Source organism: Anoplophora glabripennis, unplaced genomic scaffold (assembly GCF_000390285.2).
Source record: "Anoplophora glabripennis isolate ALB-LARVAE unplaced genomic scaffold, Agla_2.0 scaffold129, whole genome shotgun sequence".
In the NCBI taxonomy this organism is placed as follows: Eukaryota; Metazoa; Arthropoda; class Insecta; order Coleoptera; family Cerambycidae; genus Anoplophora; species Anoplophora glabripennis.
The window spans coordinates 331,425-352,241 of NW_019416294.1; the positions used below are offsets into that span (position 1 = coordinate 331,425).

At 34.0% G+C, this 20,817-nt stretch overlaps 6 protein-coding genes, 1 long non-coding RNA gene and 2 other non-coding genes across 10 annotated transcripts; 6 read left to right on the plus strand and 3 right to left on the minus strand.

Annotated features, from left to right (window-relative positions):
• The first annotated feature begins 610 nt into the window (after nucleotides 1–610).
• On the plus strand, nucleotides 611–5,436 carry LOC108905073 (pre-mRNA-splicing factor ATP-dependent RNA helicase PRP16). Its single transcript, XM_018707848.1, has 7 exons — nucleotides 611–1,821; nucleotides 2,151–2,537; nucleotides 2,592–2,870; nucleotides 2,990–3,696; nucleotides 3,752–4,055; nucleotides 4,114–4,542; nucleotides 4,739–5,436. The coding sequence occupies exons 1-7, from the start codon at nucleotides 705–707 to the stop codon at nucleotides 5,140–5,142; spliced, it is 3,627 nt and encodes a 1,208-aa protein (XP_018563364.1). The 5' UTR covers nucleotides 611–704; the 3' UTR covers nucleotides 5,143–5,436.
• Nucleotides 5,437–5,565: 129 nt separating this feature from the next.
• Nucleotides 5,566–6,311, plus strand: LOC108905076 (39S ribosomal protein S18a, mitochondrial). The gene is made up of 3 exons (XM_018707851.2): nucleotides 5,566–5,714; nucleotides 5,767–6,027; nucleotides 6,078–6,311. Exons 1-3 carry the CDS (start codon nucleotides 5,615–5,617, stop codon nucleotides 6,182–6,184), a joined length of 468 nt encoding a protein of 155 aa, XP_018563367.1. The 5' UTR covers nucleotides 5,566–5,614; the 3' UTR covers nucleotides 6,185–6,311.
• On the minus strand, nucleotides 6,273–9,295 carry LOC108905074 (dimethyladenosine transferase 2, mitochondrial). The gene is made up of 7 exons (XM_018707849.1): nucleotides 8,616–9,295; nucleotides 8,419–8,566; nucleotides 8,208–8,347; nucleotides 8,004–8,159; nucleotides 7,802–7,947; nucleotides 6,700–6,828; nucleotides 6,273–6,568 (listed from the first exon to the last, which is right to left on the minus strand). The coding sequence occupies exons 1-7, from the start codon at nucleotides 9,027–9,029 to the stop codon at nucleotides 6,415–6,417; spliced, it is 1,287 nt and encodes a 428-aa protein (XP_018563365.1). The 5' UTR covers nucleotides 9,030–9,295; the 3' UTR covers nucleotides 6,273–6,414.
• An 86-nt stretch (nucleotides 9,296–9,381) lies between these two features.
• Trnad-guc lies at nucleotides 9,382–9,453 on the plus strand. Its single transcript has one exon. It is a non-coding gene; the product is annotated as a tRNA-Asp (tRNA).
• A 283-nt stretch (nucleotides 9,454–9,736) lies between these two features.
• Trnat-ugu lies at nucleotides 9,737–9,808 on the plus strand. The gene has a single exon. It is a non-coding gene; the product is annotated as a tRNA-Thr (tRNA).
• Nucleotides 9,809–12,198: 2,390 nt separating this feature from the next.
• On the plus strand, nucleotides 12,199–12,883 carry LOC108905077 (probable 28S ribosomal protein S16, mitochondrial). Its single transcript, XM_018707852.1, has 3 exons — nucleotides 12,199–12,397; nucleotides 12,479–12,638; nucleotides 12,698–12,883. The coding sequence occupies exons 1-3, from the start codon at nucleotides 12,284–12,286 to the stop codon at nucleotides 12,808–12,810; spliced, it is 387 nt and encodes a 128-aa protein (XP_018563368.1). The 5' UTR covers nucleotides 12,199–12,283; the 3' UTR covers nucleotides 12,811–12,883.
• On the minus strand, nucleotides 12,796–14,689 carry LOC108905075 (receptor expression-enhancing protein 5). The gene is made up of 4 exons (XM_018707850.2): nucleotides 14,161–14,689; nucleotides 13,874–14,106; nucleotides 13,320–13,455; nucleotides 12,796–13,244 (listed from the first exon to the last, which is right to left on the minus strand). Exons 1-4 carry the CDS (start codon nucleotides 14,288–14,290, stop codon nucleotides 13,216–13,218), a joined length of 528 nt encoding a protein of 175 aa, XP_018563366.1. The 5' UTR covers nucleotides 14,291–14,689; the 3' UTR covers nucleotides 12,796–13,215.
• A 217-nt stretch (nucleotides 14,690–14,906) lies between these two features.
• On the plus strand, nucleotides 14,907–15,250 carry LOC108905105. The gene is made up of 2 exons (XR_001964251.1): nucleotides 14,907–15,006; nucleotides 15,061–15,250. It is a non-coding gene; the product is annotated as an uncharacterized LOC108905105 (long non-coding RNA).
• Nucleotides 15,251–15,502: 252 nt separating this feature from the next.
• Nucleotides 15,503–20,550, minus strand: LOC108905104 (PX domain-containing protein kinase-like protein). Of its 2 annotated transcripts, none has more exons than XM_018707883.1 (9): nucleotides 20,336–20,550; nucleotides 20,094–20,267; nucleotides 19,923–20,019; nucleotides 19,636–19,862; nucleotides 19,333–19,576; nucleotides 19,036–19,269; nucleotides 18,685–18,977; nucleotides 18,455–18,593; nucleotides 15,503–16,713 (listed from the first exon to the last, which is right to left on the minus strand). In XM_018707883.1, the coding sequence occupies exons 1-9, from the start codon at nucleotides 20,435–20,437 to the stop codon at nucleotides 16,520–16,522; spliced, it is 1,704 nt and encodes a 567-aa protein (XP_018563399.1). In that variant the 5' UTR covers nucleotides 20,438–20,550; the 3' UTR covers nucleotides 15,503–16,519. The 2 variants fall into 2 exon arrangements, with proteins under 2 accessions (XP_018563399.1, XP_018563398.1); XM_018707882.1 differs by having other exon boundaries at nucleotides 20,094–20,282.
• Between the last annotated feature and the right edge of the window lie 267 nt (nucleotides 20,551–20,817).

Below are 20,817 nucleotides of genomic sequence, written 5' to 3' on the forward strand. Positions count from 1 at the left end.
GTGATCACTCGAGATACGAGATATTGGTCATTTTCATCCCAGCGGCGCACAAATATGCATATATTAGTCATATATTACTTATAAGCGTAGCTAAAAAAAAAAAAAAAAGCTCACGCACATCAAAACCTAACCACTTTTTCGTTTTATTCTGAAAAAAGGTTACGCAGTCAGTGACTATTTGCAGTATGCACTAACATTTTGGGGTGCAACCGTAGGGTAATAATCACTCGAGTGGTGGGAGTAAACATCTCGAGATATCTCGAGTGATCTCAATAATCGAGTACCACTCGATTTTTCACTCGAAATCTCCCATCACTACTGCGCGGTGCCTCCACTAGTATGCTTTAAGCTTGCGCCTGGACAGAATTTTTAATTATTTTTAATGTTAATTAGTCGATGTCGAATTATTTGTGATTTAGGAAGATTAAAACGCAGAGTAACTAAAAATAAAATAAGAAATGATATGTGAAAATTCATATCGAAATTTAAAACTGTATATACCGGATATATAAAAAAAGGTTTGAGAATATTTGTCCTTATTTTCTCTTGTTTTTAGTCCATGGGTCATGTGTCACGTCAAATTAAAATTGTGGTTATGTCTATCTCTCCTCCCTCCCCGTCAAATCCAAATCTATGACATAAACATTATTTACGTTAATGAACTAATAAACGATTTTTTAACGTTTTAATAAATTTGTGCTAAAATGGGTTCAGAAGAAAACGTTCATCGACTAGAAGGTAGTACAAACGAAAAAGGCGGTCTTATAGTCAAGAAAAAACCAGCCATTTTTAAAATACCACAACATTCGTTACTTGGATTGGATAAATTGGCTGCTCAAAAACGCAAAGAGAAAGCAGAAGCTGCCCGCAAAATGTCTTTTAATTTGGAGGAAGATGAAAACAGTGAAGAAAGCGATGTGTCCATTACACAGCACCAAGAAAGGGATAATCGTAAATTTAGATCTCCCCAAGAAGAAACTCCTACGTATACAGGAGGTCTCAGTAAAGAGGCAAGAGAACGTTTAATTGAAAGGCTGAATTCAAATAAACGTAAAGAAAAAGGTGTATATGCTTCAACTAAAACAAAGAAAGAAGCTGAGAGTAGTGGCAATAAAGACAAAGAGTATTATCGCGAGAGACGAAAGGAAAGACAAAGAGAACATGAACGAAATCGTAAAAGAGAACGCTATAAAAGCAGTGAAAGAACTAGTGAGAGACAAGACAAAACCCCAAGATTTAAGGATGAACCTAGAACACCTAATATTAAATTGAAAGATGGTACATCAAAGAGCTCGTGGGATGAAGATGATGAACCAACAGGGTCAAAGAAATCTACTTGGGACTTTCCAACACCGACCGTTTATAAATCAAAAAGTGGTGATTGGTCTGAGAGAAGTACTAAATCATTTGATAAATCAGAACGATCACACAGAGATGATCACAAAACTAGCAACAGAGGCAAATACAAAATAGAGGATGACACACCTCGTCCGACTCCCGCTCATAGATATAATGCTTGGATGAAAGATCGAAAGAAAACTGGTGCTACGCCGGGCTTAGGTAAAGATGAATCATTGAAATGGGAAGCCACAGTGGACAGAGAGAACTGGGAGGAAGAACAGAAGAGGCTGGACAGGGAGTGGTATAATATGGACGAGGGTTACGATGATGAGCACAATCCTTTTTCAAGCGTCAGCGAAGAGTATACGAAAAAGAAGGAGGAACAGCTTGAACAACGCAAGAAAAAAAGGCTGTCTGCGCAACAGAGGCAAATCAATAAGGATAATGAATTATGGGAACGAAATAGGATGTTGACATCAGGTGAGACGATTAAAATAATTTATAAATCCAGGTAGAAAGCATGTTTTATTCATATTTTTGTTTGGCTTAAAATCGTCGAGATTTTCAAACATGTACAGTGGCAGTCAAGTTCTCTGTTGATGCGATAAAAACCAATAAAATTTGAAGAGAACTTGCCTTAAATACACAATTTATGTCGTAACAAATAATTAATAGCAAGTTGCAGTTATTCCTGTATCCAAAGATTTTCTCCAAAAATATGCTTTTCACTTTTTGAAATATTATTAATTACATTACTAGAATTTTATTGTTTAACATGTTTAAATTTAATATTTGACTTCATATGTCAGGCGTCGTCCATTCCGTTGACATCAACGAGGACTTTGACGAAGAATCTATCGACAGGGTCCACTTGTTAGTCCACAACATTGTCCCGCCCTTCCTGGATGGGAGAATAGTGTTCACCAAACAACCGGAACCTGTTATACCCGTGCGCGATCCTACCTCGGACATGGCAATTGTAGCAAGGAAAGGGTCACATTTGGTTAGAGTGTACAGGGAGCAGAAGGAGAGGAGGAAGGCTCAAAAGAAGCATTGGGAACTGAGCGGGACAAAGATCGGTAATATAATGGGAATCAAGAAAAAAGAAGACGAGGAAGACAAGAAGTTTAACAAAGAAGACGATACCACGGATTATAGAGCCGATCATAAGTTCGCAGAACATATGAAAGACACTGGTAAGTACTTTTCGAGTTTTTTTGTAATTTTTCTTGATTTATTTTATTTCACAGGGCAAGCCTCTAGCGATTTTGCAAGGAAGAAGTCGATATTAGAACAGAGGCAGTATTTACCAGCGTTTGCTGTGCGTCAAGAACTCCTCAACATAATTCGAGAAAATTCCGTTGTGATCATAGTTGGCGAGACGGGAAGTGGAAAAACCACTCAACTCACTCAATACTTGCACGAGGACGGTTACAGCAAGTACGGCATGATAGGGTGCACGCAGCCCAGGAGGGTTGCGGCTATGTCAGTGGCCAAACGAGTTAGTGATGAGATGGGGACGCAACTAGGTTAGCTTCTTTTGATCTAATAATTAGAAGTAGAGAAGAATAATTTCCTTTAAAAAGTTTTATGCAGTTTGTTATATTACAAAAATTACTAGTATTTAAAGATGCACTTTTCGTTTTAGGTGATGAAGTCGGATACGCCATTCGTTTCGAAGACTGTACTTCGGAGAATACTGTAATAAAATACATGACGGATGGTATTTTACTCAGGGAAAGCCTCCGCGAACCCGACTTAGACCACTACAGTGCTATAATAATGGACGAAGCTCACGAACGTTCCTTAAGCACCGACGTACTTTTCGGCCTGCTACGAGAAATCGTAGCGAGGCGTCACGACTTGAAACTAATAGTAACCTCCGCCACTATGGATTCTAGCAAATTCTCCATGTTTTTCGGAAATGTACCAACATTCAACATACCTGGACGTACGTTTCCAGTCGAGATCTTGTTCAGTAAGAATCCGGTTGAGGATTACGTCGACGCGGCTGTCAAGCAAGCTCTGCAGATCCACCTCCAACCTCCGTCAGGTGACATTCTCATTTTCATGCCCGGTCAGGAGGATATCGAAGTAACGTGCGAAGTTTTGGCGGAGCGCCTCACTGAAATCGATAACGCACCGGAGTTGTCTATATTGCCGATATATTCTCAGCTGCCTTCCGATTTGCAGGCAAAGATCTTCCAGAGGTCACCTGAAGGCATCAGGAAGTGTGTGGTCGCGACAAATATAGCGGAAACTTCTCTTACTGTCGACGGGATTATTTTCGTTATTGATTCTGGTTATTGCAAGTTAAAGGTGTACAACCCAAGGATCGGTATGGATGCGCTTCAGGTAAGATCACAGTGTTAGGGTTTTTCGGTGATAAAAAACATTGATATTTTTGCAGATCTATCCCATAAGTCAGGCCAACGCGAATCAGAGATCGGGTAGAGCGGGTCGTACTGGACCCGGCCAGGCTTTCAGGTTATACACGGAACGACAGTATAAGGATGAATTGTTGGTAACGACCGTCCCAGAGATCCAAAGAACTAATCTAGCCAACACGGTTCTTCTTTTGAAATCTCTAGGAGTCCAGGACCTCTTGCAGTTTCATTTCATGGATCCACCACCCCAAGACAACATCCTGAATTCCTTGTACCAGCTCTGGATACTAGGGGCTTTGGACCACACTGGAGTTTTAACAAAGTTAGGTTAGTATACACGTCGGTTTATTCGAAATATATCGAAATGCTGTCTCGGTTTTATTAGGTAGACAAATGGCCGAATTTCCGTTGGATCCCCCACAATGCCAGATGTTGATCGTGTCCACGCAGATGGGTTGCACCGCGGAGATTCTAATTATTGTCTCGATGCTATCCGTCCCGTCGATATTCTACCGACCAAAAGGCAGGGAAGAGGAAGCGGATGGGGTGAGGGAGAAGTTCCAGGTGCCGGAAAGTGATCATTTAACTTTCCTCAATGTTTACAACCAGTGGAAGCAGAATAACTATTCGTCTCACTGGTGTAACGAGCACTTTATCCACATAAAAGCCATGCGGAAGGTCCGGGAGGTGAGGCAACAGCTAAAGGATATCTTGGTGCAGCAGAAATTGGAAATAAAGTCGTGTGGGGCTGACTGGGATATAGTAAGGAAGTGTATATGTTCTGCGTATTTTCACCAAGCCGCCAGGCTGAAAGGTAGAAACACTTCATATTTTATTACTTTTGTTCTTATTTTTTAATATTTTGTTACCATTATTTTTTGCTTTTTTATCCTCGGTTCACATTTCTTACACTTTTCCAAACTATATATTTTTTGATTTAATTTATTTTTTATTTTTTTTCTTGAGCTCTGTTTCTTTTGAGTAACATTAATAACTTGTTAATTTGACAGGTATTGGCGAGTACGTAAACTGCCGGACGGGTATGCCGTGTCATTTGCACCCAACGTCGGCCCTTTTTGGACTAGGCAACACTCCGGACTACGTGGTGTACCACGAATTGGTGATGACGGCTCGCGAATATATGCAGTGTGTCACATCGGTAGATGGTCATTGGTTAGCGGAACTAGGTCCCATGTTCTTCTCCCTCAAGGAAACCGGTAAATCTGGACGAGCAAAGAAAAAACAAGCTGCCGAACACCTTCTGGAGATGGAAAATCAGATGCAAGTTGCTCAGGAGGAGATGAAAGCCAGGAAGGAAGCGGCAGAGAAAAGAGTAGCTGCCTTGAATAAAGGGCAGGAAATCATTAGCGCGGGAGCCACTCCCAGAAGGACTCCAGCTCGGTTTGGTCTCTGAAGGCAATAAATAGTTCATGTCTCGATGGTTTTGTTTTGTTACTTACAAATGTACATAAATAATTTTACGTATTATAAGATTAACCTTATATTTATTTTTAATAAAATAATAAGTTAATTTTTTATTTATTCAAATTCAGCTGCAGAAAACAAATTACCAATGAAATACTTATTAGACCTATTTTGTTGTGGGTTGTTTATATAGTTCAGAATATTGTTACGTATTTTGTACCCCACACATAAAATAATTAGTTTAGAAAGGTTAGGGCAATAGTCTGCGCCTATTACATAGTTGGCTAATAGCATATATATAATACTATTATTACATATATGGCTAATAGCTAATGTCAAAGTCTAGAGACATGAAGAAGAATGCAATGGTACTATAAACCTACACTCTGGCCAAATGTCCACAAGGTCAAATAACAAAGAAGAAGAAGAAATTAACCTAACATTTGTGTTATAGCAAAATAATGTCTTTTTTGGCACTTTGTACGAAAAATTTATTAAATAAAAATGTTTCATTAAACACAAGAAATTTATTTTTGTCTTCAAAGCTGCAAATTAAGGAAAGTAAGTGTATATTAAGTTGAATCTTCTACATTTTAAATAAATTTTCTTTCAGTTAAGGAGTCCCAAAATGGCAAAGAACTAATAATTTCTGGGGAAATCAAACCATCTGCGAGAGAACCCTACTTGTTAAAAACTAGTCATCCACATGCTTGTCCTCTGTGTGCGTCTAATTTGGATGTCAAGCATACAGATATTCGCATTGTTAGTCAGTTCGTACGATCTGATGGATGCATGCTACCTAGACGAATAACTGGTTTATGTAAAAAACAACAAAAACGCATGTCATCTTTGGTAACAATGGCACAGAAAGCTGGTAATTTACGTAAGGTTTTGTATGTATGAGAAATTTACACTAATTTTTAGGGTTGATGCCCAATTTGAACCCTGCAAATAGTAAAAAGGATCCAAAGACGAGGTATGAATGGAAGAAATTTAATAAATATTTCGATGAAACCACCATTAAATGGTAAATTTTACTAGTTATTTTTGTTTTTTTTCCTGTAAAGGCTTGAAGTGCTAGTTGTAACACTTTGGAGAGGGTTATTTAAAAAAATGAGCTAAAAATTTAATCAATATATTCATATGATTTATTTCTTATATTCATCATCTTTTACTATAACACACTCCACGTATATTCCTTTTAATCCTCAATATTACACATCGTACATTTTACTATTGAAGTTTCATAATCAAGGACAGGCTAGTCAATACCAAGCTTCTGTTCAAGATCTTCTACGTTTGTCTGTGACGGGGATTCTGCCAAATCAGTTTCTACTGTTTCACTTTTTAACACATTATTTTCAACCATAGTTTTGAACGAACTACTGGGGTAAGAAGGATAGTTTACCAGTTCCCTAAAATAAAATACTTACTGCTAATAATTCAGGTAACGGCATTAAATATTTTAAATGATATCATTTGGGACATTTTATAGAGTGAACAACGTATTTTAAATAATAAATTATAAATATTCTGTTTCACTCACTTAAACACAGCCAATAATTGGGATGGCGTCAATTCTCTAAATTGTGTAAATATACTTATATCGTCAAAATAATCAGGATGTTCCAATTTTGGCAGCAGTATATTCAAACCACATCCAGGGATCCATTTCCTATATAGGTAAAATAATTCCATTATATAGGCTGGAGGAACCATACATCAGAAAGTAAGGGTACCTTTTTATATAAACGTCTTTCCGAAAATGAATATTGAGGGAGCTACTCCGTTTAATTGAAGTAGAAAATAAGATATTTTTATTTATTTATTTAGAAATGTACGTTGGAACAAAATTGCAATTACAAGATAAGGTGAAAGAAAAGTGATACCTAAAATTAAAAAAGTTAAAAAAAACCGCTTAACTTAAGTGGAAACACTTAATACTACAGGATGAAATAGTAATCAAAATATGAATATAATAATAATAATAATAATAATAATAATATTCTTTATTCATATATAGCATAAAAAACAGACACATGTACTAAAATACAAATATATGAAAGGGCGAAGTTCAGCTGTGTCGTCCAGTGGACAACACACTGTTCTTCCACTTATATATGAGGTGCAGATGAACACTTTGAGAAACATACATAGTCCTAATAGAGTAAATAATTGACATCAAGTCATTCATTTAAATAAAATTATAATAGAAATAAAAGTGGCCCCAAGACTGACCCTTGGGGAACCACTGTAGATTTATCTGATTGGCAGCCACAATACTATATAAACTGGTTTGTATTAGTGAAGTAAGACTTTTCAATGTGAATTTTCAATATGAAAATAAAAATCGACTAAAATCATTTCAAAAATTTTAGAGAAGTTATACTTTTAAAATCTGTTAGTTTGTTAAGTCATTCTATATTTTTTTTATAAACAGGGCATATTTGCAACATTTTGGTCTCTAGACTAGTAAGCAAAGGTATTAGTTTAATTTTGATAAATCCGACATTAAAAAAAACATATAAACATATACTTTCACACACATTTGCCACACATTTCGATCACCTGTAATAAACCCGTATTAAGGAGAAATATTTTTAGTTAAAAAAAAGTATGTCAATAAAATGCATTTTAGTGTGACTTACTCAATGGTTGGTATAATTCGTTTGGATCCCCTGCCAAAAAAATGCTTTCCAAAATATAACAGTGGCAACAGGTGCTCTACGGCCACAGGTAAGTTTTTCAAATTCAATTTGACCAAATACAATTTGTCGGGATCTAAGTTCATTGGCTGAAAAATATGTTAATTGAAAAGACTATCGAGTTTGTTAACTTAAAATAACTTACGTAACGCTTCAGTGAAGTCACAGATTGAGGGGATTCCCATGGCAAATAAACATTTCTGGGTATTTTCTCCAACAGTTCATATTCGAAAAATAAGTTGGACAACATTGTCCAATACTGGTAAGCAAGTAAATTGTCTTGAGGAGTAGAGTTTAAAATCTGCAAACACAATGTCTTTACAAGGAATAAGTAAAGAGGAAATCTTACAGCGAAATGACTAGGCCTCATTATGGCGATGATTTGGATCCGTCCATATGTCACGATCTCACTTTGAAGACACAGACACTTTATCAAGTATTTCAAAAAGGAAAATTTTGGCATAGCTCCTACTATCGTCATTACAGGATCTGTTATCACGTAATTAATAAATGTTACTTATCAGTCTTACTCCTGTAAATTAAAAAAGCTTCTTTCTTACCATCAGACCAACTTCTTTTTGGCACATCCTTAAGCAGCATATCTACTCTTTTTCTGTGATCTTGTCTGTCCATGTACGAGTACCAGTACAAATGGAATATGTCCTTAGTAAATACCTCCACTTGGCCAGAATACACATGTTCGAAATCCTTAAATTCAGTTTATTGATTTAATTCGGACTAATCATGCCTCTCTTACCTTTAATTCCTTCCTAAAATCAGGACACGTTTCATATACTCTAACTGGTGTCACTCCATTTTCTAATAATTCCATGGATATCAATCCCAAGCCTGCGTTTGTCTCTGCTATAACTTGATTGTTTCCATTCGATTCAGTGGCTGCTTTTACGTGAGATGCAATAATCTTTGCTACTTTTGGACATATCAGATACAAGTTTTCTGGTAACCCTGCTCTTCGAAGAGTAAGGTGCTGTTCAGGAATGTGTTCTTTTAAAGCCGTTAAATGTTCATTCTCAAGGAAAAACCTGTTGATAACTCTCTTATGAGATGGTCTTTTAGGGTTACCTGCAATTTTTGTTGCTTTTACAGAATCAGAATATGTCCTATGCAAGATAAATTTGGACAATATAAAAAAACGTGTACTGCTGTTCATAACTCATAATTTTAATTAAAGATGTTTTCAGAGCATAATTTTTTGATCATTAAATAAAAACTATTGTTCCGTTTTCTGCAATCATTGAATTTAGGTTAGATTGATGTTTACCAGTTTACTTCCCCAAAACAGAAAATGCACCACAGATTCTACAGTGGTGAGTGGTACTCATATTTACTACAGTGTAGTACAGAATTAGCTGTTTCCTTTTTAGATTAAAAAATTAATATCATTCGAATGTATAAATGTAGCAAAAATAAATTTAGATATAAAAAATAGATACAATTGTTAAAAACATACTCACAATTTACTTGAAATAAACTATAACTGAATTATAAAACTTTGTCATAAGTCCTCGGTAGTATAGTGGTAAGTATCCCCGCCTGTCACGCGGGAGACCGGGGTTCGATTCCCCGCCGGGGAGGACTTTTTTTAATTTTAACAATCATAGTGAGAATATAAGATTAACTTTGAAATAATTTATACATATTTTCAAAGTTGTTTCTAAGTATAATTTTAATATACGTATAGATATATTTTTTCGATACAATTGGTGGTATATTTTTACATTTACTTTGGATTAAAAAATAATAAGTTGTAGACGATACAATGCAGTTACTGAATAAAAATAAAAATTTAATTGTATTATCACTTTAAGAAAGGGTAGTATTACTTGGTAACAAGTATTAGAAACAACTTCAATATAAGCCTCTTTAGCTCAGTGGCAGAGCACTGGTCTTGTAAACCAGGGGTCGTGAGTTCAATCCTCACAGGAGGCAGAGTGTGATTGTACTTTTTTTCCTTGATATATATATTGCATTTTATTTTTCTCGGTCAAATTTGAAATATAAATATACATATTATGTGATCTATATTTTTATTAACAAATAATAATTTCAAAATTTTCAATAAGAAAAATACCGAAGTAGGTACACTAAGCCAGGCAGTGGCCCAAAGGAATGTACGTTATAGACAGTAGGTACATTTAGGTAAACACATAAGAGTAACTAAATTTAGTTACTCTTATGGGTAAACATATTCACAGATTTGACAGACTGTCAAATTATGAATAATTATTATTTCTAATAGCACGAAAATTTTCGAAAAATTAAAGTACTTTCCTAAATGCGGTTCCATATGCATCTGGTGAGATAGTCGCTTTTTGTGCAAGTGTGATTTCGATAATTAGATTTTATCATGGGCAAGTGTAGTGTAAAACATTGTATAAATAGAAGTGATCGAGTAGGTGAAGAGAGGCGAAAAGTTTCCTTCTTTAGGTAAGTAAAAGAAAGGAATATATAAAAGGTAAATATGTACGCCATTTTTCGGTTAACGTCACAAGTTTCCAGGGTTAGCTTTATAATTTTGTTCGCCCACATAGTGTACAGTGATTAACGTGATATTGTTATTATAAAATAATGAATGAATTACTGTAAAATATTTTTAGTAATTATTTACTTTATGTGAGTCTTAAATTTTTATGAAATTTTGCCAATTCCCGTCATTTCGAGATAGCTGAAAATTAATTAAATATTTTTTTCAATTAAAAAAATCTCAAACAAAACTAATTTCAGATTCAGTATTCGTAGTCAATTAATTTTTATTAAAGATCGTGGTTGTTTGACGTATCCATCGAGTTGTCGTAGTAATATGCTAAGAAACATAAAAATTAATAAAATTTTTAAATAATGATGAAAGCAGGACACCTAGGCTACAGAAAAATAAAATTGTTTATCATGTATTAAAAAAATTTCTGAATGTGAACATATTTGAAAATTTGCATGAACATCAATAATTTGCCTAACAATTGTAATCATTTAATAGAACTTGTAAGGGCTGAATGTGAAAATAAGTATATCGATGTAGGAATGAATCATGAAGTCAAATTATTTAATTCGGTAAAATCTACGAAAAGACAAATATTAAATAAATTAATATTATTTAGAGGATAATAAATATATTTAAATTATTTTGTAGTTTTATTTAATACGACACTAAAATATACTATTTTCTGAATTACAAACTTAAAATTGAATATTTGTTATAAGATGCAATATAATATTTAATATGTAATAAAAATATTACTTAATCCGGATCTGCTTAAGGATGCCCGCGATCAGATTGCCTTCCACACTCCACTACCCCGGATTTTGCATTCACTGGTACCCGTGCATTGGAATTAGACACGGCCAGTCTAGGTGGTATGTGGTTTAATATGTTTTGTAAGTTTAATCCTCACAGTTCATATTAGTGAGAAAGGAAGCCTCGCCATCTATTCATTAAAAGGTCAATTAATCTTCCATTGATTGTGATTGTGTTGTACTATATTTGTAAGTTTATTACAGGTGGCTATCTTTTCCTGCAGTTTATTGTAGTTTCTAAGGGATAGATGGCGGCATGAAAATTTGGAACCATATAATGCAGTTTGATTGGTATTTTTATTGTGATAATAAGGGTTTTTTGGCGAGCCAAACCACATCAAACCCGGTTAGCTCGAGTTTGATTGTGTTAAGAGTTTGAGTTAACATTTGACAGAACTCGCAAAAATTCTTTTGGTTTGGATCTAATCAATAATAAAATCGTAACCTATAATCTATGATAGTGCTCGTAGCTCAAGTTGTTTGATTATTTCTTATATACTATAGTTGTTATTCGTAATCTGAAATGCACATCCATGAAATAACCTTAATGTGTAGATGGTTATTAAATCAAAATGGGTTTACCTTGTTCACAAATATTATCTATTCCAACGCAAATGTATCGTCTAAAAGGAAGTTAATAAAGATTTATACAGTACAATATAGAAAATGCATATCTACGATTAGTTATTTGGATCCTCGATTACTATTTTTTTTATTATCAATTTTAAATATTACTTTGTATTTTTTGCAGTGATCCATTACCAAATTTTTTTATTTACAACTTATACCTATCCAAACCTCTAAAAAAATGAAGTAGTGGCTAGGTACGATGGTACGAAACAGAAAATAAATAAACATAAATAGAAATATTAACTTAAGATCCAAACCAACTCACAGGTCCGGTTTGATGGTTAGGCAAACTCTGCCAAACCGGGTTAACTACATTCTCGTCAAAACGTCAAACCGCAACAAACTATAGTTAACCGGGTTAGCGGTTTTCTCGCCAAAAAACCCTTAATGTTATGATGTACCTATATCTATAATTAGGTTAACCTACAAAATCAAAATTGTAAATTTGAGATTTACATTTCAAAATTAGATTTTATAAGAATAATGCTTCCCCCGGCTAGTGGAACTGGCATCTCATTTTTCAGAAGTGCTAAAGTAATTAGATTTTGTAAACAAGGATGCACCAATAGGCCGTTTTATCACATCGTAGTTACTGAGGTAAACCAATAATTTTTTTTATAATCCAGGAAAAGTTTTGAATTAATTCGTGATTCTTGTACGTAAATTTTCCAATTGTAGAAACGAAAAAATCAACACCACCCTGTAATTGAACAACTCGGAACATACGACCCCCTACCGAATCAGTATAACGAAAAATTGACATCTTTAAATTTTGAGCGGATCAGGTACTGGATAGGAAACGGGGCCACAGTATCTAAACCTGTTGAACAATTATTAGGTAATTTTTTTTTTTCATGTAAATTCAAAAACTAAATTAACAGTGTGTTGTAATTTAAGGACTTGCTGGATTTCTGCCTATTCACCCAAACAGTTACATGGTAGCATGGAGAAACAGAAGAGCATTGAAAGAAACAGAAATAAAAGATAGTAAAGAATCTGCTAGTAATTAACGCTTTAATATGACATTATAATTTGTAGTATAAACATATTTTTATCATTTTGTTAATAAAACATTTGTATTTGGGTCAACCCTTTATTTAACTCACATATCCACACATATACATTATAAGGTAAATATTTTATTAAATCTTACTCTGCAAAGAAGTTAAGAAAATATGTTTTTATAAAACCTGTATTTCGTTTTAAAGCATTATACTCATCATTATCACAACGGTGTATCGAGCGTTACATAAATAATTATTAAGCTCTTAATAATAACGTTAGGATATCGCAAATTAAATTTCTTCTAGCATGCACAATTCAGTAATGACCTGTGTTAAACCTGTGCACTTTTAATCGAAAATTAAAAATTAAACATTCCTTGGTACACCAATGCGTTGTTAGTACTAGCGAGATTACTCATTTTTCTCAAGCAGTTTGGTAGCTAAAAATAAGAAAATTTATATTATTTGTTCACGGGAACCTCTATATTTATTTAAAATTGCAATAAGGGACTCACCTGAATCTTTAACCTTGTTTAATGTGTTATCAATGGCCTGATGATGTTTCAAAAAGTAAGGTTTGACGATTTTGCGGTAGAGCAATATCGAACCATTAAATTCTGTAGGAATCATGAGCCAAACCATAAATCCAAACTGGAACATATTAAATTTTCAAAACTAAGTAAAAATGGCATCCGCCTTATTTAAAAAGTATTTTTGTAACTTTATACATCACATAGCATGGTTTACAAAGAATAACTGATAGCATAAAGCAGTAAAATAATTTATTAAAAAAAAAGGGTAGAACCTCAGAAGTTTAAGTTTATGTTCTAAGAAGTCAGAGTTAATCAGAACATAATTACATACTAGGTTGAATTTTCATATACTCATGAATAATGGACATGGTCCCATGTCCATACATTGATTAATAAATAATTATTATAATTACAAATTGGTGATACCACCTTTATTTATACTAGTGATGTAACCATAAAGCTATATAGAAATACGAGGTAAACAATAACAAGTAAGATGTCACTCTTGAGAATAGAAATGATCAGTGTAAATTTACCTTCACAAGCCAATACAAGGGAAACCAGTGTACAATGAAATCTGCAAAATATTCAGCGATTGAAAAAAGGGCGTAAACTACCCAATAAGTTAACCACTTGGTATCATCGTCCTTTGATTTAGACTCTATGGCGTGAATTGATACGTAAGCTGGATAAAGAAAGCCGACGGTATTGCACACCAGCTGAGCGCAGTAACCGAATACCAGCCACAGGCTGATGAGAGCTGCTGAGCCTAAAACATCATAACATGTACATAAAATTGAAAGGAGAAATCTTACTTACTTACCAAAAAATATATAAAGCCTGTTCACACCAGTCCTTCTCTCAGCTTTTGCTAAAATCGATGTCCATGGTTTAGTATTATCATGAAGAGAACTAACTAACTGGTCCCTTATATTGATTAATTTTTGTGCCATCTTTTCACTGAGAATTTTGTAATATATTTTGACAAATACCGTGGAATTTTACTTATGAAAGCTGTATTGCCCTTGACCGTTTGAGGTTAAGTTAAAAAAGTCACAGAAACGAAAAATGGATATTTTAATTACCGGAGTATAATATATTATAGCTTCACTCCTCTATAAATGTCATGTGGTTATGATTTACGGTATAGTCAAACCCCCACATCAATCGCTTCTCGTGGCCTGTATATCTTTTATTATCACAAAAAAAAAGGAAATTAAGAATTTCTGAACGCCTCTATCCACTCCACACTATAAAGTTTTTGACTTTTTATGTTTTTAACATTTTAATTTACGCATTTTTTATTAAAAACCTCATAGAGCATATACCGCATGGAGGCGCATCGCGTGTTAAAAAGATGTAGACTGTAGACGCTGTAGTGTAGAGAGAAGGGACGATAGTTTGAGTCTCGACCTCTCTCTCTTATCGTTGTGGAAAGAGTTGCGTTAGCTAATCACGTGCCTGAGTGAGAGAAAAAGATGGTACTCAAACTATCGCTTTCTCTCTCTGCCACTCGTCTACATGTTTCCTCCACGTGATAAAGAACAGAAAATTGATGTGGGTCGGCAAAAGAAGCAGACGAAGAAGAAGTTGTCATAAATCCGTCCTTGTCAATGACAATTTGTCATTTTATTGGGGTTTGATTATCTAATCGAGTGCAAAAAAGCAAGTGAGTATATTTAAGAAATATATATTTTTTAAATACAGTTTAATTTTAATTCAGACATGTTCGCTGTCAACGCTACGAGAATTGCTGCAACAGCGCAATCCGCTGTAAGGCAGTCATCCAGGCAAATGTCCGTTGTCTCTGGTCCCCCTCAAGTTAAGATTTCGCCAGCAGAAAAAGTTGTTCATGCCGTTATAATTGCCGCTGGAATTTTCGCAATACCCTCTTGGGTACTTGTGCACATAAAGAACTACAGGTCAATTGAATAAAAAATTCAGAGAAACAAAGTAGTAATGCTAGATAATTTCGTTTATTTGTATAAGTAATAAATTTATTCAATTATTTTCTTTTTAAATGTTTCCCTTCCCTTCTTAGGATAATTTTCATTAAATGAAACTAATTTGCATAGATAAACATTAGTTTGTAGACTGTTTGTTGATTAGCACGTTAAAACTTGTACGTTTCGTGCAAAGGGATAATTGTAATAAACTGTACAATGTGAAGTTGACATAATAGCTATTTATTAAGGTTAATAAGATTTAGGCATACATTTAGTTTACAAATTTTATGCTGTACATCAAATATGATAGTTTTTTTTGACTAGTTACAACAGATTCACAAAACGTCACTGACATCTTAAAACTATTTCATAGTATTAAATTGGCACAGTCAAGTATACATTAAAATTCCACGAAAATCACAACTACATCAGTGTGACAAATTTGAGTCTATTGATTTTCAGTTTCGTTAAATTCAAAACTAGTTGTGATCATGAAAATATATGTAACCAACGACACAAGATTTTATACAATTCTTTAAGAAGGCACAAACTTTACAAAAAATTAAAACCAAATAATGATGGATATAAGAGACGGAGAATTGTAATTTTCAAAGGAAATTTATCTTATTCCCATATACATACAATGGAATATTTTTACATATAGTGGCCCCTTATAAATTTCAAAATGAATGACACTCTGTACCTATTCGAGTGCGGAAGTATCACAATGTGCATACATTTTATATACAGGATGTTAGCATAAATGTCCGAGTCATATAAAGGTTACAAGTTGACTATGCGGCACATAGGTAGGTAAATATCATTAAAACCCAAGAATATTTACATATATTTTAAATAACATACCAATATCAAAGATATAAATATGATAAATAAACATTAAAACAAATTTACTAGTTAGTGCAACAATTTCTGCCATTAAATCAGCAAAATAAAATCGGCTAATAAAATATTTCTGCATCACCCTGTCCAATCTACTCGTTCATTGAAAGTCTGCGGTACCTCTCAGTCTACCATTAAAAATTAGATATTTAAAACAAACGTACCATTCACTTATTTCGTACAGTTGCATCTGCGAGTGACAATATAAAAAAATAAATCTAAGGGCTGCTACTTGGCAAAGCGTTAAATACGTTTAATAAGAAACTTACAGAAATTCACGCTATTGTTACATACAGTGAATCTTATCACAATATAAAATAGATGCTAAAAAGCGATTTAGGAAACTTTGGTTTTGCGCAACGAAGATTTGTTGAAGTTACAAATGGCCCCCAGCAGAGCCGATCGGTCCTTACTTGGTTCCGGGGCGGGTATATCAATTCCATTTAATAAAGGTGGCGGCGGCGGCAAGGGTGCCCCCGACACAGCCAGCGGAGGAGGCGGAGGTGGCGGCGGTGACGGAACGTTTGAACCTAAATGCAGATGTAGAACTTTGTAGCATACAGAAAATGGTTAATGTTCATATATTTTGTCAGCAAAGCTCAGTATTTAGACAAAAGTGGTTTACTGGTGGCCATAATTATTTTTATGAAGATAATGCAAAATTTTGGACGTATCGCCTACAAAGATGTTTATATTATTTTCTTACTATTTCATATGTTTCAAATGTTTAAGAGTTCTGACGCAATTATCACAGTAAAATCAGTCGTGTTCGAGAGATAGGTTTTCAATTAAAAAAAATCAGACATATTCGTTTTTTATGACTTTTTTGTCAAAATTTTTTTTACAATGGAACTGTTATAGGTTCTACACAGTAAACTGTATGGCTGTTTAAAATATTTGTACACATTTAAGGTATATTGCACTGCATTTCCGTCGATTGAGCAAATATAGCGTTCGGAAAATTATTGAGCAAAAAATGTTGATGATTCTGCTAAACAAAATTATGAAAATTCACTGTTTCAAAAACTTAGTATTATAATTTTACTAGCATCAACAATACCATTTTTTTTTTCAAATTAACATTGTGTTGTAACTTCTTTTTTGAGATCTGTTTCAAATTTGATTTTTATTATTGACAACAAACTACAGTTATGAAAAAGAAAAGATTTCAAAACATTTAAAGGGTTTAAATAGCCCTTACTGATTAGCAAACTGATTATAACTTTTAGTAGGAATTTATAGCAAACAATTAAAAGTTCCTATAAAAAGGTTCTCTTGTTCAAAGTCGATGAACTTGACCATTTCTGAGAAAAAGCTTGTTTAATACTTATTTTGCAGTATAAACAAAACACAATTTGAACATACAGCAAAATTACATCTCATACAATGGGAAAATTGCATATATTTTTTAAATTTGTTGGTTGTTCATTAATAATTAATCACATGCGCGTTTCTTTAGATTAGGTTCTGTCGAATTGTAGAAGCATGTTGTTGCACTAAATGACGTCACAATACATTCTTCTTGACTATCTGACAAAATCTTAATTTTTACATAATTTTCTCTAATCTCTAATTAATTTGTAGCATTAAAGAAATTAATTCTTTTACCACCTGTCAGTGATAAGACTATAAATTTATGCAATTCTAAAATAAATTAATAAATTAAATTTTTATGTGATTTGTCTATTGTGAGCATTAGATTCTGTAAAATCATCAAGGTGGATGTACCAGTGGCGCAAAAAGCAGGAATATCAACATAATTCCAAAGACAAAAATTTTAAAACACCCTTAAAGTTATAAGTAATGACGTAATATAGGAAACTAGAATGATCACCTTGTCTATTGCGTAATGTGTATTGTGAAAATATCAATACGGAATTTAAACATAAACTGTGAATAATTTGTCATATTTAAAATGGAAAATAAAGAAAACGAGTACAATAATTCTGACCTAGTTCAGTCTTTATGTATTTTTCTCATTATTTACTGCCTGATTTTCTTAAAAGTAGGCAAGTGTTAGCCCTAAATAGTTTAAAGTCTCTTTTCTCAGCAGAAAACAGCATTTTGTGGGTACAGCACCCTTATGATTTATTTACATTCTTTCAGAATTACAGAAAGTTACACAATTTGAAAACAAATTTACATAAAGTTGAATAGAAACATTAGATTAGCAAAAGGTAATATATTAACAAAAAACTTTGAAGTTATAAAACTTCGTTGTTATAGAATTTACATAACAGCGCCATAGAATTGTTTTATAGTTTTACTCACCAGTCATCGATGGCGGCGTAGAAGTACCTATAGAAGTCGCTGTACTACTATTTACACTGTCAGATCTATCCCCATTGCTGACTTTTTCGTTACTCCTGCTCTCCAGCTGCTGTTCTTTGGCCAGTTGACGTTCACGTTTCTGAAACCGAAAAGATATCATCTTATTTTACGATACACGAATGACGAATCTATTTTTTAAGAATGATTTAGCCAAAAATCTTTAAAGTTACCATTTTATGCCTCTGTTTCTTTTTCTCCTCCTCAGAACTCATCATTTCCTGTACCTTCACGAGTCTCTTCTGACTACGAACCATCTTCTGCTCCTCCCTCAACCTTTCTTCAGTCTTCACGATGGTTTCTCTCAAACGTTCTTTAATAGAACTGGGTATCTTGAGGTGTGCCTTGTCAGTTGGCAAAAAGCTCAATTGCGTAGAAGAGAAGAACGGATCGTTGAGTAGGTCGGCGACTGTAGGAAGGCCGTTTTTACAGGCATCCGGAGACAATATCCTTTGCAAGATAGATTCTAAAAATAAAAATAATATATGAATTATTTCGGAATAATCAGATATGGTATTGCGTACTAATAGGACAGTCCGGAATGTATTCTATGACACTCTCGTGCAGCGGCGCCCCAAACATCATTTCATACAAAACGTGTCCAAAGCAATAGACGTCGATGGCCTGTAAATTGTTTATCTTCCTGTGTTGCATGAAATACGGTCGGTAAAACGAAGGTACCCCCAGAATACCATTCTCGACATCTAACAACTTGACCCTTTCGTTCTCTATCATGATATTACCAGTATGTAGATGTCCTAACAAATTAGAGTTTAAATGCAATATTTTAAAAAAAAATTTAAAATAAAAACATGAATTACCATAAGGGAGTCCCTTGTCGTGGAGAAACTTTAAAGCTTCTAATAGCTGTCGTCCGTACAGCGCGATCTGATCTTTCACTAAAGTTTTATGTCCTTTGGGGTTTCCGTATTTTTTCAGAAAAGTCTGTCTAGGTTTTGCCCCACACAAAGTGTCCCTCAAGGTACCATTCTTATTATTTACTCTCACTACAAGACCTCCAATGTCCGTACTAAGACACAGGTTAATGGAATGTATGAACGGATGCTAAAATTTTACATAAAAATATATACGGCTTAGAATTTCTAGATATGTCGCACATTTACCTGGATTTGACCGATGCTTTTGAAGATGGCATGCATATCTTTGTCGTCTAAATATTTATCTGGGCCGTAATCAGTCCAACCAGCTATATATTCTTCTTTGGGTGACATTTTACACTTTACCTGATAAAAATGTTTTCTTAACCTCCAACCTATATCTGGAAGGGGCCCAACCACCTCCCACCCTACTTCTGACCGTAAAGCTAGTGAGACATGTTGGAGTGCCAACTCTAAAAATAAAAATAAACAAATAAAACCATACATTTATTGTCAAAAAATAAAATTCTTACCACCAAACGGTTGACAGTAGTTAGCTGGATCTACAAAAGATCTAGCAGGGAGAGACGAAACTAATATTGGATTCATGAATACGCTATTTAAATATTTCTAAAACATTATCAAAACATGTAACGAAATTTCTTAAGCAAAATTGCTATTTATACCGTGCCAAGATAATTTACCTGCAAACCCTGTTGTCTCTCGGTAATAAACTGTGGGTCCATGTTGCCAATAAGTTTTTTTGGAGGAAGATCAAGGGGGATCCCAGAAGTTTGTAAAACACCGTGTAACTTATAAAAATCATTATATCTCTTATTGATTTTCCAAGTCTCGTCTAAATAAGGCCCTCTTTGAACCTTTATAACAAATTCCTTTCAAAAGGATTCAATTATCATCAATTAATCAAGATATATTAAAAACTTACCGTGTGTCCATTAACGTTTTGCCAATTTTCAATCGTACATTTTATGGGGTGAGTATCATCTAGCACAACTTTTTGAGTAGTTTGCCTTTCAAAAATAGCCATTGAATTGGGAACATTTGCTTGCACTTATATTTTAAATCCATTAAGAAAATTTATGGATGTTTACGTCCGTAAAATCTCTTGGACATATTTATTGACACTGACAGTACTGACAAGTGATACTAGTGACATCTACAAACAACAATGAAAAGTAAAACTTCCTTATGGCGTAGTATAAAGGTATTCGATTAGCATCACTTCTCTCATGATGAAATCGACATTTTTTGAAATGTAACCTATTAAATTCCGATGCTGTTTCCAAATTTTTCTTGAAAAGTCATTAGTATGGGTTAAATTTAGATTCTGTATTCAGTGATTACTGATAATAAAGATTATTTGCTATATAAAATGGTTCCTGCTAAGTGAGCGATCACTTATGATCA

Bases quoted from the DNA above. Each gene is read 5' to 3' on its own strand.
- LOC108905073 (XM_018707848.1), top strand. From the start codon at position 705: ATGGGTTCAGAAGAAAACGTTCATCGACTAGAAGGTAGTACAAACGAA. The intron at 1,822-2,150 runs GTGAGACGATTA...TTCATATGTCAG, and splicing joins AAATAGGATGTTGACATCAG to GCGTCGTCCATTCCGTTGAC. The intron at 4,056-4,113 runs GTTAGTATACAC...CGGTTTTATTAG, and splicing joins TGGAGTTTTAACAAAGTTAG to GTAGACAAATGGCCGAATTT.
- LOC108905076 (XM_018707851.2), top strand. From the start codon at position 5,615: ATGTCTTTTTTGGCACTTTGTACGAAAAATTTATTAAATAAAAATGTT. The intron at 5,715-5,766 runs GTAAGTGTATAT...ATTTTCTTTCAG, and splicing joins AAAGCTGCAAATTAAGGAAA to TTAAGGAGTCCCAAAATGGC. The intron at 6,028-6,077 runs GTAATTTACGTA...ACTAATTTTTAG, and splicing joins AACAATGGCACAGAAAGCTG to GGTTGATGCCCAATTTGAAC.
- LOC108905074 (XM_018707849.1), bottom strand. From the start codon at position 9,029: ATGAACAGCAGTACACGTTTTTTTATATTGTCCAAATTTATCTTGCAT. The intron at 8,160-8,207 runs GTAAGATTTCCT...TTGTGTTTGCAG, and splicing joins TGAGGCCTAGTCATTTCGCT to ATTTTAAACTCTACTCCTCA. The intron at 7,948-8,003 runs GTAAGTTATTTT...CATATTTTTCAG, and splicing joins TGACTTCACTGAAGCGTTAC to CCAATGAACTTAGATCCCGA.
- LOC108905077 (XM_018707852.1), top strand. From the start codon at position 12,284: ATGCTTCCCCCGGCTAGTGGAACTGGCATCTCATTTTTCAGAAGTGCT. The intron at 12,398-12,478 runs GTAAACCAATAA...TTCCAATTGTAG, and splicing joins ATCACATCGTAGTTACTGAG to AAACGAAAAAATCAACACCA. The intron at 12,639-12,697 runs GTAATTTTTTTT...TTGTAATTTAAG, and splicing joins ACCTGTTGAACAATTATTAG to GACTTGCTGGATTTCTGCCT.
- LOC108905075 (XM_018707850.2), bottom strand. From the start codon at position 14,290: ATGGCACAAAAATTAATCAATATAAGGGACCAGTTAGTTAGTTCTCTT. The intron at 14,107-14,160 runs GTAAGTAAGTAA...ATGATGTTTTAG, and splicing joins CAGGCTTTATATATTTTTTG to GCTCAGCAGCTCTCATCAGC. The intron at 13,245-13,319 runs GTGAGTCCCTTA...TCTTATTTTTAG, and splicing joins AAACAAGGTTAAAGATTCAG to CTACCAAACTGCTTGAGAAA.
- LOC108905104 (XM_018707882.1), bottom strand. From the start codon at position 20,437: ATGGCTATTTTTGAAAGGCAAACTACTCAAAAAGTTGTGCTAGATGAT. The intron at 18,978-19,035 runs GTACGCAATACC...TTTTATTTTTAG, and splicing joins CATTCCGGACTGTCCTATTA to AATCTATCTTGCAAAGGATA. The intron at 18,594-18,684 runs GTAACTTTAAAG...TTTCGGTTTCAG, and splicing joins AGAAACAGAGGCATAAAATG to AAACGTGAACGTCAACTGGC.